Source organism: Mauremys mutica, chromosome 2 (genome assembly GCF_020497125.1).
Source record: "Mauremys mutica isolate MM-2020 ecotype Southern chromosome 2, ASM2049712v1, whole genome shotgun sequence".
Taxonomy (NCBI): Eukaryota; Metazoa; Chordata; order Testudines; family Geoemydidae; genus Mauremys; species Mauremys mutica.
Window position 1 is genome coordinate 44,040,273 of NC_059073.1, and position 27,263 is coordinate 44,067,535.

General features: G+C 43.6%; 1 protein-coding gene across 1 annotated transcript; it reads left to right on the plus strand.

Annotated features, from left to right (window-relative positions):
• The first annotated feature begins 457 nt into the window (after nucleotides 1-457).
• Nucleotides 458-18,500, plus strand: LOC123365055 (cytochrome b-c1 complex subunit 7). Its single transcript, XM_045007680.1, has 4 exons — nucleotides 458-544; nucleotides 9,268-9,339; nucleotides 11,508-11,674; nucleotides 18,265-18,500. The coding sequence occupies exons 1-4, from the start codon at nucleotides 526-528 to the stop codon at nucleotides 18,340-18,342; spliced, it is 336 nt and encodes a 111-aa protein (XP_044863615.1). The 5' UTR covers nucleotides 458-525; the 3' UTR covers nucleotides 18,343-18,500.
• The last annotated feature ends 8,763 nt before the right edge of the window (nucleotides 18,501-27,263 follow it).

Consider the following 27,263-nt stretch of genomic DNA (forward strand, 5'->3'; position numbering starts at 1 on the left):
AGCGCCCTGCCCCGGCGCGCCCGTGGCTGCCGCCTGCCCCCCTTGCGGGAGCGCGGAGCCGGGCCGCAGGAACGAGCCACCGAAGCGGCTCCAGCGCGCGGCTGAGCGACGCGCCCCGGCCTGAGCGCGGCCCGGGTCCCCCTCGCCAGCGCTGCCTCTGCTTCGCCCGGGCCGGCGCCTCCCGGGCCCGGCAGCGGGGAGCGGGAGCTGTTGGGGCCGCGCCCACAGCCGGGGGAAGCGCTAACGGTCGCAGCCCCGCGGTGCGTAGCGGGGAGCCCGTGGGATCGCAGCAGCCCTGGCGAGGCTCACCCGGGCGCTCTGCGCTCTCCCGCAGCCCCACCGCCTCTACCCGCCTCGCCCCACCGCAACTCAGCGAGCCCAGGTTACGTTACACGCCTCCCGGCGCGCATGCGTATTGCGCAAACGGAAAAGAGCCCGCGCGGGTCACGTGAGTGCGGCCGCTCCTCACGTGACGCTGGGACTCGGTAGTTTACCCAGAAGCCCGCGCTTCTCTTTGAGGTCAAGATGGCGGTGAGGGCACCAGGTGAGGAGTCCGCGGCCTCCGCGAGTTGCGTGTCCTTTCCGGCCTTCTGGCCTCGGATGAGCCTGGGGACGTGGCCGTGCCGGGCTCCGTGCGCGGAGCGAGTGATCCGGCCGCTGCTGGGACGTTCCCCCCAGAGGGTGGGGGGAGAGGCCCCATCCGCAGCCCGGCCTCATTAGCCCCCAGCAAACGGCTCTGCGGGGGCAGTTCAGTGTGGGCAGGCGGCGCCAGAGGATGGGTTGGGTGGGTAGACGGGGCCCCACCTGGGAATTCAGTGGGTGCGGGGAGTTAGATTGGGGAATTGGGGCTCAAAGTAAAATCAGTTCTGCTTCTTTGTGAAGTCCGGGGAATTTGCTTTTTCAAAGGTGTTTGTGAGGTGGCTTAATGTTCGCGTTGTCGGGTGGCTGACCTAATGCACCTAGTTCATCCCCTCCTCATATAAGTTTCTGTTTTGCACGGTGTTTTCATATACAGTCAGAAATGTAGGGCTGGAAGGGACCTGGAGAGCTCATCTAGTCCATCTCCTGCACTGAGGCTGGACCTAGAGTCCTAGACCACCCTAGAGAGGTATTTGTCAACTCTAACCTGTTCTTAAAAACCGCCAGTGACAGTGGTTTCACAACTTGTTTTGGAAGCCTATTCCAGGATTAAATTATAGTTAGAAAGATTTTTCTAATATCTAACCTAAATCTCCCTTGCTGTGGATTAAGCCCATTACTACATCTCCTATCTTCAGCGGATATGGAAAAACAATTGATCACTGTCTCTTTATAACAGTCTTTAACATATTTGAAGACTATCAGATCCCCTTCTCCCCCCCCCCCTCCAGTTGTCCTTTTTTCCAAGACTAACCCTGCTCAGCCATGTAAACCTTTCCTTATAGATCAGTTTTTCTAGATCTTTTATTGTTTTTTGGTGCCATCTTCTGGACTGTCTCCAGTTTGTCTACATCATCTTCTTTGACACGTGGTGCCCAGAACTGGATGCAGTACTCCTGCTAAGGTCTCACTAGTATCAAATAAAGCAGGACAATTGCCTCCCTTTTCTTACGTATGACACTCCTGTTAATACATCCCAGAATGTTAGCCTTTTTTGCAGCTGAATCACATTATTGACTTGTATTCAGTATGTGATCCATTATAATCCCTGGTCTTTTTCAGCAGTACTACTGCCAAGCCAGATATTCCCCATTTTATAGTTGTGTATTTGATTCTCCCCTCCTCTCCCCCGAGTTTAGAGTTTTGTGCTTGTCTGGAATTTCCTTTGGTTTATTTCAGACCAGTTCTCCTATTTGTCAAAGTCACTTTGAATTCTAATCCTGTCCCCCCCCCAAGCTTGCTATCATCTACATACTTTATAAGCATACGGTCCACTCCATTATCCGAGTCATTAATGAAAATGTTGAATAGTATCAGACTTTGGAGTGACCCCTGAAAAAGGCCACTAGATATGTTCTTCCAGTTCTTCCAGTTTGACAGTGAAGTATTTTGAGTACCGTCTTTGAATCAGTTGTGCACCCACCTTATGGTAGTATCATCTAATCACATTTCCCTAGTTTGCTAATAAAAAATGTGGCAATATGTCAAAAAAGCCTTACTAAAATCAACATGTATCACAACCATAGCTTCTCCCTCATCATCTAGGCCAGTAATCCTATAAAAGGAGAAAATAACGGTATAGACTCGTACATAAGCCAAATATTTTTGGTAAAAAAGTGACACATCAAAGAGCGGGGGTCAGCTTATATATGGGTCTACACCAAAATTTGATGATTTTAAACTCTATGGAATCATTGAATTGAATATCTAATACATTGTCATTTTGTTTACTTGGAGCATCTGCAGGCATGGAGCCCCTCAGCTCCCTGTGGCCGCGGTTCCCCGTTCCCAGCCCATGGGAGCTGCAGAAAGTGCCACTTTCCACAGCTCCCATGGGCTGGGAACGGGGAACCGTGGCCACAGGGAGCTGAGGGGCTCCATGCTTGCAGATGCTCCAAGTAAACAAAACGTCCCAACCCGCCAGCGGCTTACCCTGATGGCCGGGAGCCAAAGTTTGCCAACCCCTCAAATATAGGGTTGGCTTATGAAAGAGTCATACAGTTTTTGCTCTTTTTACCTAACCATCTTGGGGGGGTCAGCTTATAAACAAATGGGCTAATGAACGAGTATATACGGTAGTTTGGCATGATTTGATCACGATTATTACTAATAACCCTATTATCTTGAAGATGCTACAAATGGATTGTTAACTTTTATCTTCTCAGGTACTGTATCAAAATTCAGCTGACTGGTCTAGAATTCCTTGGGTCCTCTTTGTTCCCCTTTTAAAGATAGGTACTGTTTGCCCTTCTCCAGTCCTCTGGAACTTCATCTGTTCTCCACGGTTCTTAGATTGTTTCAGCTAGTTCCTGAAGTATTTTAGGGTGAATTTTGTCAGGTGCTGCTGACTTGACTATATCTAACTTATTTAAATATTCTTTAACTTGTTCTGTGTTTTTTAATCTGGTCTGTGTTCCTTCCTCCTTGTTAATACTAATTGTGTTAAGCATCTGGTCATGATTTCCTAGTGAGGAGTGAAGCAAAATAGGCATTCAACGCCTCAGCCTTCTGGATGTCATCTGTTATTAGCCCTTCTTCCCTACTAAGTAGTGGACACACACTTTCCTGACTTTCTCTTGTTCTGTAAATATATTAGTAGTCTCTTCTTATTGCCTTTTATGTCCATTACTAGCTGTAACTCATTTTGTGCCTTAGCCTTTCTCATTTTGTTGTGCTATTCTGTTGTGCTCATTCTTAGAAATTTGTCTGTTTCCACTTCTGGTAGGATTCATTTTTGTACCTACCTGTGGGCTTCTGTCATGGGTCCCCTTTGAACCTAGTTTAAACCCCTCCTCATTAGGTTGTCAAGTCAGTGCACACAAATGTTCTTCCCCTTCATGGTCAGGTGAACCTTATCTCTTCCTACCAGTCCTCCTCTCCTGAACAGCATCCCATGGTCCAGGAAGCCAAAGCCCTCCTGTCAACATTACACAGCCATGCATTCATCTCCAACATACACATGTCCCTGATTGTGCCCTTTACCCTCAACCTGCAACTCTGGCTCCTTCACCTTTGCTCCCAGAGCCCAGTAGTCAGTGCTGATCTTTTCAGGGTCATGCCTGTGGTATCATTAGTGTCCATGTGAATGAGAAGCATGAGGTAGTGATCAGAAGGACAAATGAATCTTGGCAACCTTTCTATAACATCTGAGATGTGGGCTACAGACAGGCAGTGCTCCTTCTGGGATGTTGAGTCATGTCAGTAGATGGATGCCTCCATCCCCCTCAAAATGAGTCCCCAATCACCACCACCTTTTGTCTCCTTCTTTTGGGTGTGGTGGCTGTGAGCCTTCCAGCCTTGGGGGCAGGTGGCTCCTTTCCTTCAGCCATTGGTGTCTGCTCCTCTTGTCATGTTGCCAGGACAGCATACTGGTTCTTGACCTTGATGGACAGGGGACCCAAGTGGGGAGTTGAGCACCGTCTACTGCATGATGTGGCCAGCAGCCAGTTCTCCTTCCTCCTCTGGTAGGGCTGTAATCTTCTCCAGTCAGCTAGCATCCTCCATTCTTGATGTTTTCATGAGCATCCTGTTGATGTCCTTGTGCTCCCAGATGCTACACAGACAAACCACATCCTCCTGGGTGTGTCTTATGCTTTGTGAAAAAGTCCACCAACAGACACACTTCATGCTGGATTTCCCTGCCTAGCTTTTGTTAGTGGTGATATGCAGGCTGTATTCTCAGCAAATCAAGACCAGGACCTGGGTAGAAGCCTCCAGGGTCTGGATGCCTGTCTGGCCAGGGCTTTACAAGTACAGGCAGAGAAACAGTTAGCAGTGGAGTTGGTGACACATTGTTTGTTTTCCTTCCATTGTGGGTTCTTCCTTATAGAGTACCTGGAAATTAAACTTGGGAGAGTGTGTGTGAGTGGGGGGAAATCACCTTATTGCTTTGTCTTCCTCTGCTGGTGAACTCACCTGGTTAACTGCTGTAGTACACCCGCTACCTTTCTGTTATTTGTGGTTTCTTCAAAACTGCTCATTTATACTCTCTGCAACATGTTTCATGTATTTTTAAGGTACTCATCACATCAGCATTCTTTCTCTCCTCCTTTGAGTATCCCACACAAAATTAACTTCCTTGGAAACCTCTCTATTGCCATGTTATGTTTAGGGTTCTTCTAGGAATAATGTGCAAGTGTGATTGTAAAATCACAGAAATTTGCACGGAGTGTCAGGGGTGATGTAGTACCTGAAACTTTTTAATTCCTTTTGTGTAACTGACTACATTTTAAGTTGATGGTGTCCATTTAAGCACTAAAATCTTTCCACTGAGCAAGGCCAGGGAGATGGAGTAATGTATGTAAATGACATACAGGTATTGTATGTAAAACTATTCTAGAATATCACTTATTGCTATCCCTGTTCGTGTTCTTTTTAATTACTAGCTCAGGAACAAAAAGGAAAAAAACCAAGCCTATCAAAATAAGACGCTCCACTGTACGCACCTCTCGGAAGAGGATGAGAACAAACATGACAGATGTTAGTAAATGCTTAATGCACTACTGGAAGATGCTCAGTGAAGTGTGGTATAAAAAGCTATAACAAATAGTATAGAAAGAGAGTTCTAAAAAAGCTTGCTGTTGGATCAATACAAGTATTTTTCCACCTGTGCCTCATTTAATCATTTTCTTCTTGTATTGTGCAATGTTAACTTTGTGCAAAAATCCTCCCCTCCCCCAAACTCAGTTAGGCAAAACTTAAGTTAATATTTATCTTCATTGTTGTTCCCTTCCCCAGTGAAATCTAAGGCTGTCAATTTCCATTCTGCAATTTGATATACTTTTGGGCACATGGGGAGTAATGGGTGCCTAATTTTATTAAACACCGAAAATACTTTCTTTTGTTCTCTACTAATAATTTAAACTGGTCTAGGTTCTCTTTAACATACAAATCTTAATTTGTGATCTTAGATTGGCTTGTAAAAACTCAACTAAATTTCTTAATATCAATGCTCTAAAATGATGTCTAATTGTCTGTTTCATAGAATCTCAGGGTTGGAAGGGAACTCAGGAGGTCATCTAGTCCAACCCCCTGCTCAAAGCAGGACCAAACCCAACTAAATCATCCCAGCCAGGGCTTTGTCAAGCCTGACCTTAAAAACCTCTAAGGAAGGAGATTCCACCACCTCCCTAGGTAACCTATTCCAGTTCTTCACCACCCTACTAGTGAAAAAGTTTTTCCTAATGTCCAACCTAAACCTCCCTCTCTGCAACTTGAGACCATTACTCCTTGTTCTGTCATCTTCTACCACTGAGAACAGTCTAGATCCATCCTCTTTGGAACCCCCTTTCAGGTAGTTGAAAGCAGCTATCAAATCCCCCCTCATTCTTCTCTTCTGCAGACTAAACAATCCCAGTTCCCTCAGCCTCTCCTCGTAAGTCATGTGCTCCAGCCCCCTAATCATTTTTGTTGCCCTCCGCTGGACTCTCTCCAATTTATCCACATCCTTCTTGTAGTGTGGGGCCCAAAACTGGACACAGTACTCCAAATGAGGCCTCACCAGTGCTGAATAGAGGGGAATGATCACATCCCTCGATCTGCTGGAAATGCCCCTACTTATACAACCTAAAATGCCATTAGCCTTCTTGGCAACAAGGGCACACTGTTGACTCATATTCAGCTTTTTGTCCACCGTAACCCCTAGGTCCTTTTCTGCAGAACTGCTGCCCAGCCATTCGGTCCCTAGTCTATAGCAGTGCATGGGATTCTTCCGTCCTAAGTGCAGGACTCTGCACTTGTCCTTGTTGAACCTCATCATATTTCTTTTGGCCCAATCCTCTAATTTGGCTAGGTCCCTCTGTATCCTATCCCTACCCTCCAGCGTATCAACCACTCCTCCCAGTTTAGTGTCATCTGCAAACTTGCTAAGGGTGCAGTCCACACCATCCTCCAGATCGTTAATGAAGATATTGAACAAAACCAGCCCCAGCACCGACCCTTGGGGCACTCCACTTGGTACCAGCTGCCAACTTGACATGGAACCATTGATCACTACCCGTTGAGCCCGACCATCTAGCCAGTTTCTATCCACCTTACCGTTCATTCATCCAGCCCAGACTTCTTTAACTTGCTGGCAAGAATACTGTGGGAGACTGTATCAAAAGCTTTGCTAAAGTCCAGAAATAGCACATCCACTGCTTTCCCCTCATCCACAGAGCCGGTTATCTCATCATAGAAGGCAATTAGGTTAGTCAGGCATGACTTGCCCTTGGTGAATCCATGCTGACTGTTCCTGATCACTTTCCCCTCCTTTAAGTGGTTCAGAATTGATTCCTTGAGGACCTGTTCCATGATTTTTCCAGGGACTGAGGTGAGACTGACTGGCCTGTAGTTCCCTGGATCTTCTTTCTTCCCTTTTTTAAAGATGGGCACTACATTAGCTTTTTTCCAGTCATCCGGGACCTCCCCCGATCACCATGATTTTTCAAAGATAATGGCCAATGGCTCTGCAATCTCATTGGCCAACTCCTTTAGCACCCTCGGATGCAGCGCATCCGGCCCCATGGACTTGTGCTCATCCAGCTTTTCTAAATAGTCCCGAACTACTTCTTTCTCCACAGAGAGCTGGTCACCTCCTCCCCATACCGTGCTGCAGAGTGCAGCTGTCTGGGAGCTGACCTTGTCTGTGAAGACAGAGGCAAAAAAAGCATTGAGTACACTAGCTTTCTCCACATCCTCTGTCACTAGGTTCCCTCCCTCATTCAGCAAGGGGCCCACACCTTCCTTGACTTTCTTCTTGTTGCTAACATACCTGAAGAAACCCTTCTTGTTACTCCTAACATCTCCGGCTAGCTGCAACTCCAAGTGTGATTTGGCCTTCCTAATTTCACTCCTGCATGCCTGAGCAATACTTTTATACTCCTCCCTGGTTTTGTCCAATCTTCCACTTCTTGTAAGCTGTTTTTTTGTGTTTAAGATGAGCAAGGATTTCACTGTTAAGCCAAGCTGGTCGCCTGCCATATTTACTTTTCTTCCTACACATCAGGATGGTTTGTTCCTGAAACCTCAATAAGGATTCTTTAAAATACAGCCAGCTTTCCTTGACTCCTTTCCCCGTCATGTTCGACTCCCTCAGGGAACTGACGGGCAAGTTCCCCTGGGAGAATGTCTGCTTTTCTGAAGTCCAGGGTCTCTGTTCTACTGCTCTCCTTTCTTCCTTGTGTCAGGATCCTGAACTCGACCATCTCATGGTCACTGCCTCCCAGGTTCCCATCCACTATTGCTTCCTCTATTATTTCTTCCCTGTTTGTGAGCAGCAGGTCAAGAAGAGCTTTTCCCCTAGTTGGTTCCTCCAGCACTTGCACCAGGAAATTGTCCCCTACACTTTCCAGAAACTTCCTGGGTTGTCTGTGCACTGCTGTATTGCTCTCCCAGCAGATATTGGGGTGATTAAAGTCACCCATGAGAACCAGGGCCTGTGATCTAGCAACTTCTGTTAGTTGCTGGAAGAAAGCCTCGTCCACCTCATCCCCCTGGTCTGGTGGTCTGTAGCAGACTCCCACCACGACATTACCCGTGTTGTTCATACTTCTAAATTTAATCCAGAGACTCTTAAGGTTTTTCTGCAGTTTCATACTGAAGCTCTGAGCAGTCATACTGCTCTCTTACATACAACGCAACTCCCCCACCTTTTCTGCTATGCCTATCCTTCCTGAACAGTTTATATCCATCCATGACAGTACTCCAATCATGTGAGTTATCCCACCAAGTCTCTGTTATTCCAATTACATCATAATTCCTTGACTGTGCCAGGACTTCTAGTTCTCCCTGCTTATTCCCCAGGCTTCTTGCATTTGTGTATAGGCATGTAAGATATCTCACTGATCGTCCTGCTGTCCCAGTATGGGGCAGGAGCCCTCCCGTCTTGCACTCACCTACTTGTGCTTTCTCCCGATATCCCACTTCCCTCGGGGCTTTGTTCTCCTTCCCCCGGTGAACCTAGTTTAAAGCCCTCCTCACTAGGTTAGCCAGCCTGTTTCAGTTATGCTATAATGTTCACCAGCTTGTATGTCTCAGTAGTAACTAGACAAATGGTGTAAGTTGAAAGCTGGCATATAAGTCTTCAGAGATATTTTAACTAGTGCTGCTTGTGGAAGCAGACACTAGAATAATACTGTACTTAAGTGGGGGTGGGGAAAGATAGCAACCAAAGTGGCATGACTTCAGGGTCAAATACCTCATAGCACAAGGGCTAGGGGAAACACACAGATATTACTATTAGAAAACAATGCATCTTTGTTTTTTAGTGGTATGGAGTATAGTTTTATTCCTGGTGTGTTGTGAGCTGATGGACCTTAAAATTGTCATTAGTTCCCAGTATTAGTCTGAGGGTTTTTTGGTACTGGGCCAGGACTAGGACCAATATAACTTTGACTCTGTTTAATAAGGCAGATACCAAAATGAGTGTTGCAGAAGTACTATAATCTTATGTGCACAGTATCACTTTAAAAACACTGAAGAGCAGATGAAAACAAAACTGGATATGGTGTAGCCTAGATTAAATGGCATAATAAGGAACGTATATGCATAGCAAAGTAGATATTAAAATATTTGCATGTTAACCCGCTGCTAGTTATCTACCAGTGTTAAGTTTTGTCTTACTCCTGAACTAATAGAGATCACTTTCAGCTTCAGCAAGCGGTCGACTGTTAGAAGGCCTTCGCAAATGGTATTACAATGCAGCTGGATTCAACAAACTTGGTAGGTGTCTTAATTTTTTAAGAGTTAAAAACGAACATTTGTGTGCATCCATTGCCTGTGTAAAGAACCGTTCTAGATTTTTAAAGTTAATTTCAAAACTAATGTGTTTGTGTTCAATTTAAAGCCCATCTTGCATATCAAAGTTAGTCACACCCTTCTGTTGCAGTTGTGAAAATGTTTGTACTGATACTTGCTAACTACTGATGAACAATCTGTCTCTTCGGCAATGTATTATGGTAGCTGCTATAACTTGCTGCTCTACAACTAAGAGCCCAAGTATGAACTGAAGCAAGAAGTTTCATGAAAATAACTGCAATGATCTGGAACCCTGTCCCAAAGGATATCAGGAGTCCAATCGTCATCATTTTCAGATCTTACTGTAAAGTTCATCTCTTGAAGGCTCTGATCTGAGTCCTATTGATGATTGAGATCACCAAGAGTTTATCCATGAGACCTGGATCTGACCACAATAAGATTCCCCAAAAAACAAAGCAACAGAAGCTGGAAACATGCTCTTAAAAATTAACTACAACTCATTTGGAGGATGTGTAGTTATGGTGTTATGAACTGTAGAAATAGGAAAGGAAGTTGAAAGAAAATGTTATGCGGATGATGATGTGCTTCTCCAGTGCTTATGAGGAAACAGCTTTACAACATTTCTTTCATCCATAAAAACAGGACCTTGCCTTGATAGCATTTCCTTACATTTGTTCAGCTTTAGTCCATATGAACTGTGGACCAACTAATCTAGTTTCTGAATGGCTGGTTATGTTTATTCACTGATATAAAAGGGAATCTGTATAGTCACAAGTTAATAGCCTTCTGTTTGACACTGAGTCAGTTTATCTGTGAAAGAGTTACGGTAAGTTGTCCACTTTTTCCACAGAAAAGACAGTGGCTGTATAAGCTCTCTCATGCACAGTTGCTGTTTTCCCTCTAGGAGTGAGATGTTTTTTTCAGAGTTTTTAGGCCTGTTCATCACTTCTGCTGAAACTGTTAACAGATATTCCTACTAGTTTTGCTGGCTTTTTTTTTTTTTAATGGTGGACGTATGTCCACTAGGAACTGGAGTGGGATATCTCATTTCATATTGATCACCAAACACTGATCAGATGTCAACGATACTTGGGCTCATTTTGAATTGATAATCTATTGAAGAGACCCAATATCTCATTAGCAATCCATTAAACTATGTAGACCCTGTTTAGTAGGCCTTTAATAACTGCTGTTAACACTGCTGTAACATTACTGAAGCAAACAAGAAATACCCAGTCTTCTTGGATGCTCTAGGTAAATGTTATCTTGAGGAACAACGATTAAAACTGTAGTCATTTATAGAGTATAGCTACAATACTTTCTGCCCTGAAGATGAACAACTTTGTCTTGCCTCATTTATTTTCTATGTAGCAGCAAGCTCACTGTATTGAGACTATGTCAAGGATTGATGTTTTTGGAGGAGGAGATATTTCTGCTTGATTCTTTTGGTCAGTCTTCTCCTTATTAAAACTGATCGGCTTGCCATGCTGCTTGCTGAAGCATCCTCTGCTCTGTCTTTCATAATGCATCAACCTAGAAGTATTGGGTACTATGACTCCGTATGGGATGAGACCTTACAAATTCCAAGCTTGCACTCTGAAGGGAATAATTCAATCAACATGAAATGCTGCTTTTTTATGATCTGTGTGTAGTGTCTTTCCCTCTACAGTGACCTTGTGGCTTCTTCTTTAGTAAATGAAGTCCCAGAAAAATCTTTAATACAACATAGCTCAGGAACATTAGGGTCTTTAAAAGACAAGCTAAATTACTAAATAGGAATACCCAAGGTCACTGTAGAGGGAAAGACACTACATACTAATGGACTTCAGTGACTTTCCTCATTGGGCTAATTTTTTCTTCTTCCTATTCATTCTTATGAAAAGAAAACACAAATTGCAGTGTGTGTGTGTATAATATACATATGCAGGTCAGTATTTAATAACCTGCTTTGTAGAAAAATGATTTCCATTTGTATGGAGTGGTAATAGGGAAACCAAACTTACTCTCTAAATATTAATGTTTGTATGGTGTACTCCAAATGCAAATCACTATTAAACTAAAATTAAGATTTTGACAGCTATTAACAATAGGACTGGCAACTCAGTTACGCTGAAAAAATGTTTCTGTTACAGGATTAATGCGAGATGATACCATATATGAAAATGATGATGTAAAATTAGCACTGAAGAGGCTTCCAGAAAATCTTTATAATGAACGACTGTTTCGTATCAAGAGAGCCCTTGATTTGAGTATGAAACATCAAATTCTTCCTGAAGAACAGTGGGTGAAATATGAAGAGGTATGTGTAAATTCATTTTTTTAATATAGGCAATTTATCTGTTCTCATCTTTAAATGTTTTTCTTACATTATGTGAATGCAGTCCTTGTATACAAGTTTTGGCTATGTCCTGGTAAATGAAAACAATGAATTCTTATTGGACAGAAGACAACCTACTAAGCCTTGATCCTGAAAAGACTTCCATGTGCTTAACTTCATACATGTGCACAGTCCCAGTGAAATTTATAGAATACTCCCGTGCGTAAAGTTGAGCAAGTGTATAAGTGTTTGTGAGACTTAAAATTTGCACTTGTATCTTACAGGATGCATTTAATGAACAGTATTTTACTTTGGTCAGTCTACTACAATTTTGTATCTTTTATAAATGGAAGTTCCACTTGCAACACACTACTTAGAAGCTTGAGTATCCTTAGCTGCAATTATAAACATGGAATCTTTACACACACCACTCCCTAGCTGCACAAGTACATCATTTCAGGCACCTGGAGCAGCTGGTGGAGAGGTAAATTACCTCAGGGCTGGGGACACCTCAGCCAGTGGCTCCTACCCTGAGCCGGGATCAGCTGCTAGTCTGGACTGGACTGCCGACTGGGCTGGAGGCAGGAGAGGATGGGACTTCCTCTTCCCCTGCAAGAAGTGTCTGGGGCTGTGTCAGATCCGCCTCCAGAAACCTCACCCAGCTGCAGGAAGCTCAGCATCCTCCCCTGCTTCTTGCCCCCATTGCTCCGCAGCTGCTGGGGGAGGGGTCACTGTATGGGAAGGTGCTTCCCCATCTGCTCAACCCCCATGCATCTGGACCTCCCATACGCAGACCCCCCCCCCCCCCACCAAGCCACACCCTGTATATCCAGAACCCCCCTAACCCTCCATACCAAACCTCAACCCCTATCTCTGGACCCCAACCCCTGCACCCAGACCACCCCCCACTGAGCTTCCAGCACTCAAACCCTTACCCTGATGAGCCCCACCACCCTGAGCCACCACATCCAGAGCACCAAGCCACTGACCCCCCAATTAGCTGTACCCAGACCTCTCTGCTGAGCCCCAACCACTTTCACCTGGAAGCCTCTGCAGAGTCCCATTGCCCCTGGAGCCCCCCCCCCCCAGTAAGCCCCTGTGCATCCAGGTCTCTTCCCCCTCCCCCCCAACTGAATTACCTAGACCAGGGTGGGCAAACTTTTTTTTTGGCCTGAGGGCTACATCGGGGTTGCAAAACTGTATATATGGTCTGCCAGGTAGGGAAGGCTGTGCCTCCCACCCAAACAGCCTGGCCCCCACCCCCTATCTACCCCTGTCTGCCTCCCTCAGAACCCCTGACCCATCCAACCACCCCCTGTTCCCTGACTGCCACCTTGCCCAAAATGCTGGTGGCACAGGAGAGAGGGGATAGAAGGGGAGGGGCCGGGGACTAGTCTCCCTGGCCGGGAGCTCAGGGTCCAAGCAGGACGGTCCCGCGGGCTGGATGTGGCCCGCGGGCCATAGTTTGCCCACCCCTGACCTAGACCCAGATTGTCCCACACAGAATCCTCTCACCCTGCACTTGGATCCTCTGACTCTGACCCCCTCCACGCTTGGATCCTGCCTGGTTGAGCCTGCTTGCCCCATGCTTAGTGCACGGGGCAGGCCCAGGCCTTGTGCTGTGTTGGAGTATCACCACTGAGTTTGTATCCCCAGAGTGGGTGGTGGGAGGCTGTAGGGTGATCTCCCATCTCTGTGTAGCCAGTGGCCTGTGCTCTCCACTGCTATGCTGGAGCCTCTGTATTTATTGACAAATTAAGCTTGCACAATTTTAAAATATCATGCACAGAATTTTAAATTTTTTGGTGCAGTACTCCTTAGGGCATTCTGAGTGTGAATTCAGTAATCTGTCATGTAGCGAACTTCCTTGTTACATGATTAATAGTGATTACAGATATCAGAACTTAACTACAGTGTAACTGCTCGGAAATTGCAATCCAGCTACTCTATCTATATAAAAATATCGGTAATCCATTGCTGATGACGATATTGTCGCAGTGCTCATATGCGGCTACGCATATGACGCAGTCCGAATCCCGATGCAGAGTCGGCCTACGTAATTAATGGTCATCACATACATTAAACAGAAATCATGTGAGTTGCAAAGTCAAGCACTTGAAAGTTTGGAAATGCCATATTTACATTTTTCTGTGCAACCTTAATTCTGCTGTCTTGTGTGCACCTGCATTCTGATAGTATGTGATCTAATGATTGACTGAGTGATTGTTCTTTAATGTGTATTTGGTATATTTTTTAGCCTTTTCTAAAAGGAAAGGTAACACCAAACTCTGGTTGAAACTGTAACATCCGTCACAATCGTGTTTTCAGGATTTGAATCCTGAGCGTTCAGCGCTGCTGCATGCTTGACCTCTAGGACCATCTACATTAGCAGGTAGACAGCAGGAGAAGGCTGTTCTTACAGACTCTAATCTCATAGGTCTGGGGCTCTACCCCACTCCAGACGGGGCACAGGGTCGGCACCGCTCCACGCGGCTCCTGGAAGCAGCCACATGGGCCCCCTCCGGCGCTCCAGTTGGGGAGCAGGGTCAGGGGCTACTCCACCTGGCTCCCAGAAGCCATGGCATGGCCCCCTCCAGTGCTCCAATGGGAGCTGCAGGGGTGGTGCCTGCGGGCGGGGCAGCATGCAGAGCTGCCTGGCCGTGCCTCCGCGTAAGAGCTGGAGAAGGGACATGCCACTGCTTCCAGGAGCTGCTTGAGGTAAGCGCCGCCCAGAGCCTGCACCCCCACCCACTCCCTGCCCCAGCCCCAATTCCCCTCCCATCCTCCAAACTCCTCTATCCCAGCCCAGAGCACCCTCCTGCACCCCAAACTCCTCACCCCCAGCTGGAGCCCCCACTTCCCAGCTCAGAGCCCCCTCCTGCACCCTGAACTCCTCATTTCTGGCCCCACCCCAGAGCCTACACTCCAACCCCAATTTTCTGAGCGTTCATAGCCCGCCGTACAATTTCTATTCCTAGATGTGGCTCCCGGGCCAAAAAGTTTGCCCACCCCAATTTAGTCTGACCTCCTGCAATTTCAGGCCCCAGAACCTTACCCACCTGAAATAGATCCCTAACCTCTGACTGAATTACTGAAGTCTTAGTCCTTATTCAAGCCTAATTTAATCGTGTCCAGTTCGCAAATTAATTCCAGTTCTGCAGTTTCTCGCTGGAGTCTGTTTTTGAAGTTTTTTGTTAAAGAATTGAGACATTTAGGTCTGGAATTAAGTGACCAGGGAGGTTGAAGTGTTCTCCGACTGGTTTTTGAATGTTATAATTCTTGACATCTGATTTGTCTGTTTATTCTTTGCGTAGAGACTATCTGGTTTGGCCAATGTACATGGCAAAGGGGTATTGCTGGCACATGATGGCATATATCACATTGGTAGATGTGCAGGTGAACGAGCCCCTGATGGTGTGGCGGCTGTGGTTATGTCCTATGATGGTTGTCCCTTGAATAGATAAGTGGACAGAGTTGGCAACGGGCTTTGTTGCAAGGATAGGTTCCTGGGTTAGTGTTTTTGGTGTGTGGTTGCTGGTGAGTATTTGCTTCAGGTTGGGGGACTGTCTGTAAGTGAGGACTGGCCTGTCTCCCAAGATCTGTGAGAGTGAGGGATCGTCCTTCAGGATAGGATGATGATGCACTGGAGAAGTTTTAGTTGGGGGCTGAAGGCGACGGCTAGTGGCATTCTGTTACTTTCTTTGTTGGGCCTGTCCTGTAGTAGGTGACTTCTAGGTATTCTTCTGGCTCTGTCAGTCTGTTTTGTTTCTTCACTTCAGCAGGTGGATATTGTAGTTTTAAGAACGCTAGACAGAGATCTTGTAGGTGTTTGTCTCTGTCTGAGGGATTGGAGCAAATTCGGTTGTATCTTAGAGCTTGGCTGTAGACAATGGATCATGTGGTGTGTCCTGGATGGAAGCTAGAGGCATCTAGGTAAGTATAGCAGTCAGTAGGTTTCTGGTATAGGGTGGTGTTTGTGACCTTCGCTTATTACCACTATAGTGTCCAGGAAGTGGATCTCTTGTGTGGACTGGTCCAGGCTGAGGTTGATGGTGGGATGGAAATTGTTGAAATCATGGTGGAATTCCTCAAGGGCTTTTCCATGGGTCCAGATGATGAACATGTCGTCAGTGTAGCGCAAGTAGAGTAGGGGCGTTAGGGGATGAGAGCTGAGGAAACGTTGTTGCAAACTGGACCCCATTAAATTAGGCTTGAATAAGGACTGGGAGTGGATGGGTCATTACACAAAGTAAAAACTATTTCCCCATGCTAATTTTCCCTCTACTGTTACTCTCACCTTCTTGTCAGCTGTTTGAAATGGGCCATCCTGATTATCACTACAAAAGTTTTTTTTTCTCCTGCTAATAGCCCACCTTAATTGATTAGTCTCATTAGGGTTGGTATGGCAACACCCATTTTTTCATGTCTCTCTCTCTCACTGTATTTTCCACTGCATGCATCTGATGAAGTGGGCTTTAGCCTACGAAAGCTTATGCCCAAATTAATGTTAGTCTCTAAGGTGCCACAAGTACTCCTCATTCTTTTTGAAGAAATTAACATGCGCACAGAATTTCCTTTCCCCCACAGAAATGGGCTCCACTAGGGACCGCTGGACCCTGCAGAGCCCAGCTTGCACATAGAAGAGACTGCCTGGGGGAGGGAGCTAGAGAGTTCCTGGCAGCTGCAATTTCCAGTATGCCCTGAGGGAAGGAGGCAGCAGCGCACAGGAAACTCCATGCAAGCCTGGGACCAAGCATCAAGCTGTTTCTCTTTCTGGATCCCTGATCTCAGGGGAGGGAAAGAGGGCAAGTGTCTGGGCTGGGGGAGGTGCCATGGCTGGGCTCTGGGGGGAGGAGTTGTGGGTATCTGCTCCCCTCCTCTCCCCCCCCCCAAGCTGGGCTCTGGACGGGAAGGGGGCAGAGAAATAGGAACTGGGTTGTCATAGGGGTTTCTTTAATTCTGTACTCCTGGGGGAATTTTTGTGTGCATCTGTATTGTTAGTCATATTTGCTGACCTATTTTGAAATAAATTACCAAAATAATTGAAATGGTGTGATTTTTGTAGTATTATTTTGATAAATAACATTTGCAGAATTTTAAAATATTGTGCACAGAATTTTTATTTTTTGGCACAGAATGCCCCCAGGAGTAATAGTTATGTATTATTGCTGTGTTTTAACAGAAGTCTGCACTCCTCTTTAGTGGAGAACAGTGACTTGTCTAATAATTCTTAGCACTTAAATACCTCTGCAACTGCAAACTAAAATGTTTTATGAAGTATCTTGTATGAATTTAGGATGGAAGGTGTTATGTTTTGCATGGTTTTTCTTTAAGAGAAACATTCTTTTATATATAAAACTGTACTGTCTGAGCTATACGGTGGCTAAAAGAGTAAAAACCTTGACTGTTGAAACCAAATCACCTGACATACTTACAAAATACAAAAGGGAGTTGTTCATTTTACAACATTGTGTTGCATGGTCTTGTTAGGTTAATTTGTTTCAAAACAATAAATTGGCCAAGAAGCCAGAGTGGGTTGTTATCCTAAAGCTGGTGTGACTTTAAAAGGTTTAAAACAAAATGCCCCCAAATGTCTGCAGCAGGATATTGATCACAATGGTCCCTTCTGGCTTTGGAATCTAACATTAAGAGTTGAAGAGGCTGGATCTTATCTGAGATGGGCAGGTCTTTCATGACCTGCCTTTAAGTGTTTGGGAGCTTCTTTCAGGAACAGAAGGGATTCAAGTAAACTGTCAGTATTGGAAAGGTGGTGTGCAAGACTGACCACTATTGCACTGGCTGGAGAAGTAGCTATCCAAAGGAAATATAACTTGGGGTATAGGAGAAAGGAAGACTAGAATCACTTATGGACAAGACTAATACATTTTTTAATTGATAGGATCCTACAGATAATGGATTGCTCAAGTGACTAAAAATAGCTGGACAGATTCACAACAGTTGCATGTAGTTGTGAAACTATTTCTTGGACACTACTGCTGCAGCTCAAGGAATGGATTGGAAGAAACTGAAGGGCTTTTAATGCTTAAAACACAAAGAAATTTTATTCTACAGATAAAATAGCAAGAGCTTAGTTACCTTTTTAATTGGCCTTCAAATTGTTGATCATGTGGAACTCAAGTTCACCCTTAAAATAGCTAAAACCATGTGAATAAGAAAGGGGTCTCTAAAATGATAAAGCTTGGCTATGTCACTAGAGCACTTTGGGTATTGAGCAATGAGTTGGAAAAATTCCTGAGCCTTTGCTATGGAAGACTTCCAACGGGGCATAACTTGGAGATGGTGGGGTTGCACATGAAAGCATGATTTGGCCTGTCAATGGTGATGAGGCATGAGAAGATAGAACACAGCTTGACAATCAGATGACAGGCTGAAATTTCAGAAATTGGAGCTAGAAAATTCATCTTTTGCCCCTTTAAAGTAGGCAAGGTTTGATATGAATTTGAGAAACACAGAACCCCTGTCTGCCATTTTCAGTCACACTTGCAGAGTTAGAGCTGCATTTAGTGGGAAATTTCTTGCATGTTTTAAAAATAAAATCTGTTCGTTTTCAGGATAAAAAGTATCTCGAACCATACCTGAAAGAGGTAATCCGTGAACGACTTGAAAGAGAAGAGTGGGACAAGAAGTAACTGCTGGGGAGATGCTTCATGCAAACTGCTGCATTTCTTTCTGACAAATATTTTAGTGTTATGATAAAAATCCGTTGGGAAGAAAATCTGAGGCTGAAGAAACACTTTGTTCACTGAATTTGTCAGTCCAACTAAAATAAACACGTCAAAGTACAAAATCTAGTTGGAAACTTTTTTGTAAATTCAGACCTTGCCTACAATCAGATACATTGCATATCCTCACATGAATATGTAGTCTTCATTCCAGCCTCTTGATTCATACTAGTCACAGTACAGCTGCTTCCTGCAGCTGGGAGGGTAGGTAAGCAAAAGTCTTTGAGTGTTTATGCCAGTTCCTCTATTTAATTTATAAAAGTGATACTTGTACATGGAGTGATAGGCTTATACCCTTCATCGCCTCTCTTCCCTGGAGACAGGAATACTATGATGCATGCTTGAGTACTTAGTCAACAGCACTATGTAACTGTGTGTACCCAAGCTCATGGAATACTACAGGAATGGAATGGAATTTGAGTCATTTGTTAATCACAGAATAAAGATGATTGCCTCAGTTTTATTAATGTCCTAGTCACTCCCTTCATGTACTAAATGCTGAACAACACTTTAGAATAGCCGTCTTCATTGGTAACAATGGGGGTGGTTCTAATTCTAAATTCTTGAAATTTTACAATGTGTTACAGGGTTACAGTGACCTACTCTGATACCCTTTCTAGAAACTAATTTTAAAAATGGCATATGTCCTCCTTCCTCTCTCTGCCCAAAGCAAGTCTTTGTACAAGCTGCTGATCTCAGGTACAAATGTCTGTGTTTAATACATGGACAGTTTAAGCACAGAGAAAGTAACAGCATCTTCAAAAAGGAGGTGGAGCTCCAAATGTGGGTGTGTTAAAATTAAAACCTGACAGTGGACCGTATGCTTTCCTGCATTTTTTTTTCCCCCAAAGGCTGTCTCAAAATTCCATGCACATGCAACCTTGTTGACATGCACAAGTCTTGCCCAGATAGTAGCAAGATATGAAGATTCTAAGAAGTAGCACATGTTTGTGATCTGCAGAAAGATAAAAGGAGGCAGGGCAAAGCTGAGGATTACATATTGCACTGTAAAAACAAATTAACTGAAAACTTGGAGCAAGCCAAGTCTTGTGGTGGTAGGATTAGTTTAGCCTACTTACTGGAGCACTGGTCCGGGACATGGCAGTCCTAGGTTCTTTTCCAAGCTCTGCTGCTGGCCTGTTGTGTGACCTCCAGCAAGTCACGTTACCTATGTGCCTCAGTTTCCCCATCTGTAAAATAGGGATCATGCTCCTTTTGTAAAGTGCTTTGAGCTCCATGGCTGAAAAGCACTATGTAAGAGCTAGGTATTTCAAAAATGGATGTATAAGTGGTCCACACAATTTGCAGATGGGTGGTGGCCATCATCTCAGACTAGGAGTTTGGAAAAAGTTGCTTTCACAATTTCATCTGCCACAGCCCCTTACAAATTCTTTCAACAAAGGATCCAGTTATTTTCTTGCTTCCCTGGCATCATAGTAAAATGTATTGACTAAAACATTCCTGCTGTTACAGACCTGAAAATGAAAGATGGGATATGCCTTTTTATAACCCTCTATAAAAAGACCTGAAAGCTTATCAGATTTTTTTAAACCATTGAAGTATCACCAATGTCTAGTCTGCTTTTCCTGAGAGTTTCAGAAGTGGGATTAGACCTTCAGAGCACCAATCTTTATTTTTAACAAAATTTAAGTGTTTGTAGGTGGATGTTAAATAGGTGTCTAAACAGGTCTAAATAGTCTCAATTAAAACTTTTCAATTAGATGATTAGACTTTGGTAGTGCAATATCTTAATCCTACCTCTGGTCCATAAAGTATTAGAGGCTAAGGTTTTCATAAGTGACTGGTGACTTTGAGTGCTCAAAGGGAGATGCCTTAAAGTGGCCTGACTCTCTTTTTAGAAAGTACTGAGACACCCATGCTCTGAAAACTGGATACTAAAAATAGACCCTTGAAATCACTGACTTTTAAAATAAATAAAAAATGTCTGCAGCATTCACAAAATCTACACTTATATTGTGAAAAACTGAGGAGGCCTTTTGAGCTGCCTTAAAACAATGAAGCAAAGTATAAATTCAATTTTCCCTGCCAAATAGCATTTAAAGTTCTATGCTGGGGGAGTGGCCGGGAGGAAACCATATTAAGCAGAGGTGATAGTACGGTCTATTGCTAAGGTTGACTTTCCATTATAAACCTGTTTTCAGTTGCTTATTACTTTGTTAAACTAATCCATTGGGCTGAAATTTTCCATTGTGTATGTCTGCCTCAGGCTGAAGTATTTTGGAAAGTTTCAGCTAAAATCGTTCAGGTGTCAGTGATGTTAGAGGAAAAAAGACATTCTGCCCTTGTTTAAAAATTCTTCTAGTCATTTAGTTGAGAACCAACCTCTACGATCATCATGCTGTGGAGTAATGATTTGAAATTTGGCAAATGTGTTGCACTGCTAGGAGAGCTGTGCCTTGTGCTGTTTCCATAAAAATGTGTGTAAATTTGGCCAAGTTATGGGCTGCTGGGAGCATGGGGGTGGAGGATAGAAGCAGAGAGGGATGGAGACAGGATACAAAATGGGTGCCAAAGAGAGGTGGGGAACCGGCCGTCTGGGAGCCTAGAAGCAGAAGGGTCTTTAGCCACTAAAGACACTCTTCTCCAAAACCTGGAATTGAATCCAGGATTCTTGAGTGTCTGTGTTCCTCTGCAGTTACAAATAACTGAGAAAACCAGTGGTAATGTGTAGTCCACACAGAGAACAGCCTACTACTGCTACCAGTTACTCTGTTAGCTCAAGTGTAGAGGTCTTTGTTGCTGATGACCCAAGATAGGGATCAGTATGGCTCTACATGAAGACATTTGGGGTTTTTTCAGTTTTTGTGTTAAAATTAGGAAATTACATTTTAAAAAAATTAAAGAATACCAAGGTTGCAAAGTCAAGCATTCAAAAGTTAGAAACTCAGTTTTATGGTTGCCCCTGAAACCTTAGTCCAGCCCCCTTGTGTTTGTTATGCATAACCTTCAATTGCATGATCAAATGCAATTTTTCCTCACGATCCTTCATTCAGTGCCCAGGCTCTGTGCTGTGGAGACTAATCATGGTTGTGTAATGAAGCTGCTGTCTGCAGGACCCTTACCTCATTCATTATCGAAGTTGGAAGATGTGTAGTGAATGAGGCAGGGGATTAGAGGAAGAGAGAGGCTGATCCTGTGGTTGTCAGTTGAATGTTGTCCTGGCAAATTGGATTCTATCCCTGCCTGTACTAGAGTTGCTATGAAATTCTGGGCAAGTCACTTAAACCAAAGTGTTCACAGGTGGTTGGTTTGTTTCTCATTTTCTTGCAATTAAATTATGTCGATTTAAGGTAGTCGAAATTAACGCTGTTCTGCAGTTTAATGCTATTTAACTTGAATTCAGTTTCCACACTCCTCTTAAGTCATCTTGCCCTTCACTTGAAGTCCTTGTATTAATTTCTTTATCTAAACTTTGAAACAGCAAAGCCAGAAACAATGGATTATTTTAAACTACCTTGTAACAGGAAACAAATGTTTGTTTTAAATCCCTCTTCCACCCTAATGAAAACTAAAACAGATATAAACTCCCGAGGAATTTTGATAAAATATCCATGATTGTCATAATGGAGCTGCTGAATGTTGGGATTCCCTGTGGGACCTTTTTCTGTTTATGCAGAACACATTGTCAAGTTCTGGGAAAGCACTTTTGTCTAGTTCTCTGGGATCCAAAAACTGAATTTGATGCCCACTCATTCATGTTACTTTGTTATGTATGTAACAGTTCTGTGCCCACAGCGCCCAGGCCCAGACATGGGGCGGAAGGTACAGGGTAATACCATTACAATTCCAAATCATGTCGCACACTGTACAGTTTATATACAGCTTTCCTAGCTACTTGTATCTAATTGGTTTGGACATCATATGGCTGGGGTAAGGACCAATCACTTGTATCCTCACCATATCTGTACTTCAAGCTTATCAGTTCAGGGTGTTTACTTTTCTCAACTAGCCCAAAAACACCATCTCCAGCACACAGCCTGTCACATCCTTTTATAGTTTAACCTTGTGCTCAAATCAAGCTATTTGGAAGTTTACTCATGCCCAGCAAGATCTAAGCCTGCACTAAATATTAATGTGATAAACATAGTCCTACTTAAAGTATTTTCTCTCTAGAGGTGTATTGGTTTTTGCTGTTCTACAGGTTCCACCGCTCAAGCTTCAGGCACTCTAGAGCGAGATTGTGGGCTGAATCCTTTGCCTTGCAATGACAGCCAAGGATTCCCCTAGGCAATCCTTGGGTAATGCAAAGCCAAAGCAAACTCTGCATCACTGAGTTTTGGGCCCAATATCATAATGTTAGACAGAAACCTTCATCTCCTTTCCTCCCCCACATCCCCAATAGCACACAGCCCTCCTAAGGGCTTCACTTGAGAGGCTTCAATTAACATTTTTTTCACTGAGCGTGGGCCTAGTCCTGGGAGGTAGTAAAAGCCCTCCACTTCTATTGCAAACAACCACCTCAGTGCTTGCAGTCCAAAAACAAGGCAAAAGCCCATTGCTGTTCAGCACCCCAAACTCAGCTCTCTTCAGAGCACTGAGTTCTTCTGTTAGCAGAACCTCCAGTTTTGGTGGCAGCTTTTTTTTTTTTAAAAAAAAATGGAACTCAAACCTCAGACAGACCTGAAGCTGCTATGCTGAATGTGGCCAGGTGGCTGGTTTTCTTCAGTTAATGTAAAGCCTGAAGATCCTGGAAAGTTACTGAACTTGGCCTGGAGTCAGCAGCAAGCGTCACTTTTGGGAGCCAGATGTAGGGGGCAAATTCCGTAGATTTCATTGGTAAAGGACCAGGCCCTAATTCTGTAACTATTACTCTGCCAAGGCCAGGTTCAGAAGCCAGCCTACCTGTCTGAACTACTGAGAATGTGTAGTGGGCCGAGTGCTTGCCTCATCACGTGTCATATTCATCATGGCTAGATAGTCTGATGGCTAGTGCAAAACTGGTCTGGACCCTGAAAAAGCTGAGCAGCTACAGGGGGAGAGGCAGGGAATATATTTTAGAGATTTACTGATGCTGTCATCTCTATCCAGAGATGCTGATTTGTAACAACAGACAAATCAGAGCACAAGGCTGCATCCAGCACGAGAACCATAGGTGCTTGTGTGGTTCCCCCTCCCCACATGCAACTTGCTTTTGTGATTTTAGGGTAAAATATTGTTTAATTCAAAAGATCAATGATCTTATGCAGCAGCTGCTATCCCCTTCATTGTCATTGTTTGTGTCTATAATTAAGGTAAATGTTTAGCACGTAGTTTGGTATTTATACACACAATGGCCCAGATTCACCTCAACTAGCACAAGGTGGTGTCTATTTCCCCCTCCCCCACCCTTTTCCCTGTATTCTGTGGGATTCTGCCCAACAGAAGTCAGGTGCTGCCATTCTTCCTCTGGATTTTTAAGAGTGGAGAGGACTACAGAGAGTTATCATGAAGCCAGCAGAGGGGCTGGTTGACCTGCTGACCTTCCTGAGTCAAAGCCAGAGCTGGGAGACTGCCAAGGGCTGATAGCTAGGGAGCTAGACAGCCAAGACTTGGAGTAGGCTGAAGACTGAGAGCAGCAGAGGGAGATGCCTGCTGGGGAGCTAGACAACTGTCCTTGTACAAGGACAGTGCTGGACTATATGTTGCATGCACTGGACTATGCAGGTAGAAATCTGGACTGTAGCTGTGGGACTTTTGTTATGACTTATGTGCACAGGACTCTTGTAATAAATGAACCCCCACAGGGCTATAATTACCGGTATACTTGGGAAGATACTTTGGACTATTTCTGGGGAGTTTCAAGGAAGGCAAGTGAGGCAGCGGCACCTGTCATGCAGCGGCCTGCAGCAGGAGGGCACTCCAGGTGGAATGGCCCTATCCCATTGCCATCAATCAATTATCCAATGGGTTTTTGTTGAACATTTCATCTAAAGCACTACAAATGCATATAAGAAATATGATGCATAATCCCCCAAACAACAAAAGAAACAAAATTACACACACATAATTGAGATCAGAATCTGCCATAGAATCTCCATACTAGTAGACGTATAACAGCTGTCACTTGGTACCACAATGTAATAATATGCTATTAAATGGGATATGAGAATCACACTTTCAGGGAAATGAATCTATAAAGTCTTTGGGAAAATCAAATAAGGTCCACCAGTTAAACCTACAAAACAATTAATGCCCTGGTGTATAGATTGTATAGATCCAGTCAGAGAAGGACTAAATAGGCTAGCTGATAAGTCTACTCTTGCCATTGGGACACCAGAATCTCACTGGATTTACTGTAATGACTCAGCAGCAATCAATACCTCAGCACTGATTCTCTGATGGAGATTGTTCTTACCCAGTTCCCAATCCCTGAAATGGTGCCCCTGTTTCTGTTCAGTCCTGTACAACAGGTGTCTTCAGCTCCCATGCACGCCCTAGAAGCTTTTCCATTCTCTATGGTGACAACTTGTTAGAGGTTGCTGCAAAGGATTGTTACGTGTATGTTGAACGCGAAGACATCTGTGTATAAATGAGCACTGAAAGAGGGGCCAGGCTGGAAGAAAAAATCAGATGCTTTGGATTGCTGAGTTGGAATGGTTAGTAGGTGAAAGGGAGTAATCAGCCTTGCATAGGGCACCAATAAAGAAACAAATTTCAAAGAATAAATGAAAACATTGAATGAGGTAGCAGCTATGTAGTGAAATATAAATAGTGTGCTACAGCTCTAACGAGCAGACTTCAGAAAGGTGAGGCCAACAAAGCACTGAAGTTCATTACATCCTTAATTAGACATCAGAACTTAAGACTCAGCATTTAACACTATACACGTTCAAAACAACATACCGAGATCAACCAGTTAAGCGGTAGGTGGCTAAGATGCTCATTTCACAGCAGGGGAAACTGAGACAAGAAAGATGAACTGATGTGCTTAAGTCCAAGTAGCAAGTTACTGGCTGAGCTAGGATTGGAACTCAGGACTTGCTGACCCCAGTCTGTGCTTATCCTGGCATTCCAAGGTCTCTTTAAACTTCAGAAATGTACAAGCTGAACAAAAGTTCAATCTGCAGCAGATATTTTAAAATGCAGAGATCACGAAGACTAAATTAATTATCAGGAATACACCAATTAATAATTTATAGCTCTGGATATTTGATGCCATCAGCCTACCATCATCATCTTTAATTTATAGACATATTTAATCCTAACATTAACCATGAACATAAAAAAACAACAACCCATCATACGAACGTGCTGTTATGCCTAATATTGCTGTGTCCTGTTACATACCAGTTCTTCACCCTGACACTAGGTGGGTCTATACCATAACCTTACAAGGCACTACTAGAAATATCCTGGCTTTGTCTTTTTATTATTATTATTATTATTATTTCATTTTTCAGATGACAACACCTGAGAGGTTTATGACCATCAGGAGAATTTACTACTAAGTCATATACTGATGTAATGAAATCTAATATATGCTGTGTAATGAATTATGAGATGTTACTTACTTTCAGGATTTTATTACTTCAATCAGTTATGACCATATTTCCTTTTATATGGTTGCTCACTCTTTAAACATACCAGATGACTGTATAGAGAACACCTAATAAAATCTGGAGATGTTAGAATATAAATGTTTTAATTTTTTTGCTGTAAATTTGTTTTCTTTCTAGCAATGCGAGCTGTCATATTGAAAACAGTACATACCTTGTTGGTATTATTTCATATCTTTGATAGAAAATAATTGGATGGCACTACTTAATTATGTCTACTGAGAAACATTATTACTTGGTAGTGATGGTGCTTGGGGATAGAAGGGAGAAGAGGAAAATAGTATTCATTTTTAATGGAAAAGTGGAAAGACTATAAACATTGCCATTCATGATAGAAGCTATTGTCCTGATTCTCCTCTCATTTATACCCATGCACCTCCAGCGACTCACTGAACTCACTCCAGATTGATACCACTGTCAATTAAAGGAGAATCAGGCTTTATGTTCTATAAGCTACAGCAAAATCAGAGGTATGAAAACTGTTACCATAGTCTCCTGGAATTTCCTCCTAAGTTTTGCCCCAAACCAATTCTTGCATTACATGTACAAGGCTATCATCATTTGAAATGTAGGGCTGATGTGATCTCACACGAATGCACTCCATGGAAGCAAGTGGAGATACACAGCTATAAAACAGACATAAGATCAGAAGCAATGTCTTCACAATTTAATTATAAAACTGTCATTAACTGTCAAACTATATTATAATAAATAGTAGCTGAAATTTCCCTATTGACATTGTTGGGATGTTTATAACCAGTGTTGAATTTTCATGGTAAATATTTTAAAATTGGTTTAATGAGAGTTAGTATAATATACTCCATGGAATAAAAATATCAAAGGGTAAGACCTTTGTGCATCTTAATATAGGTACTGCCCTGATATATGAGCATAGATACCTTGTATTTTATAAGGACTGCAGCTAATGATATGGCTATATTGTGCTACTGCTATACAAAAATAGGCCCCCATTGAAATAAAAGGGGAGTTCTAGTTGTATACCAATGGAACAACAGGACACAAAGAAGCTCTAATTAAAAGATTCTAATAATATCTACAGCCCTACATCTAAGGGTATATCTACCCAGCCGCTGGGACGGGAGATGTGATTCCCAGCTTAGGCAGATATACGTGTGCAAACTCTGGCCGAGCTAGCTCCCTAAAATAGCAGTGTGACTACAGCAGCACAGGTGGCAGCATGGGCTAATCACCCGAGTACATACGTAGCAGGTCAGCCTCCTGCTGGAGAGCACATCAGTCAGGGTTGCCCTA

Bases quoted from the DNA above. Each gene is read 5' to 3' on its own strand.
- LOC123365055 (XM_045007680.1), top strand. The intron at 9,340-11,507 runs GTAGGTGTCTTA...TTTCTGTTACAG, and splicing joins AGCTGGATTCAACAAACTTG to GATTAATGCGAGATGATACC. The intron at 11,675-18,264 runs GTATGTGTAAAT...GTTCGTTTTCAG, and splicing joins AGTGGGTGAAATATGAAGAG to GATAAAAAGTATCTCGAACC.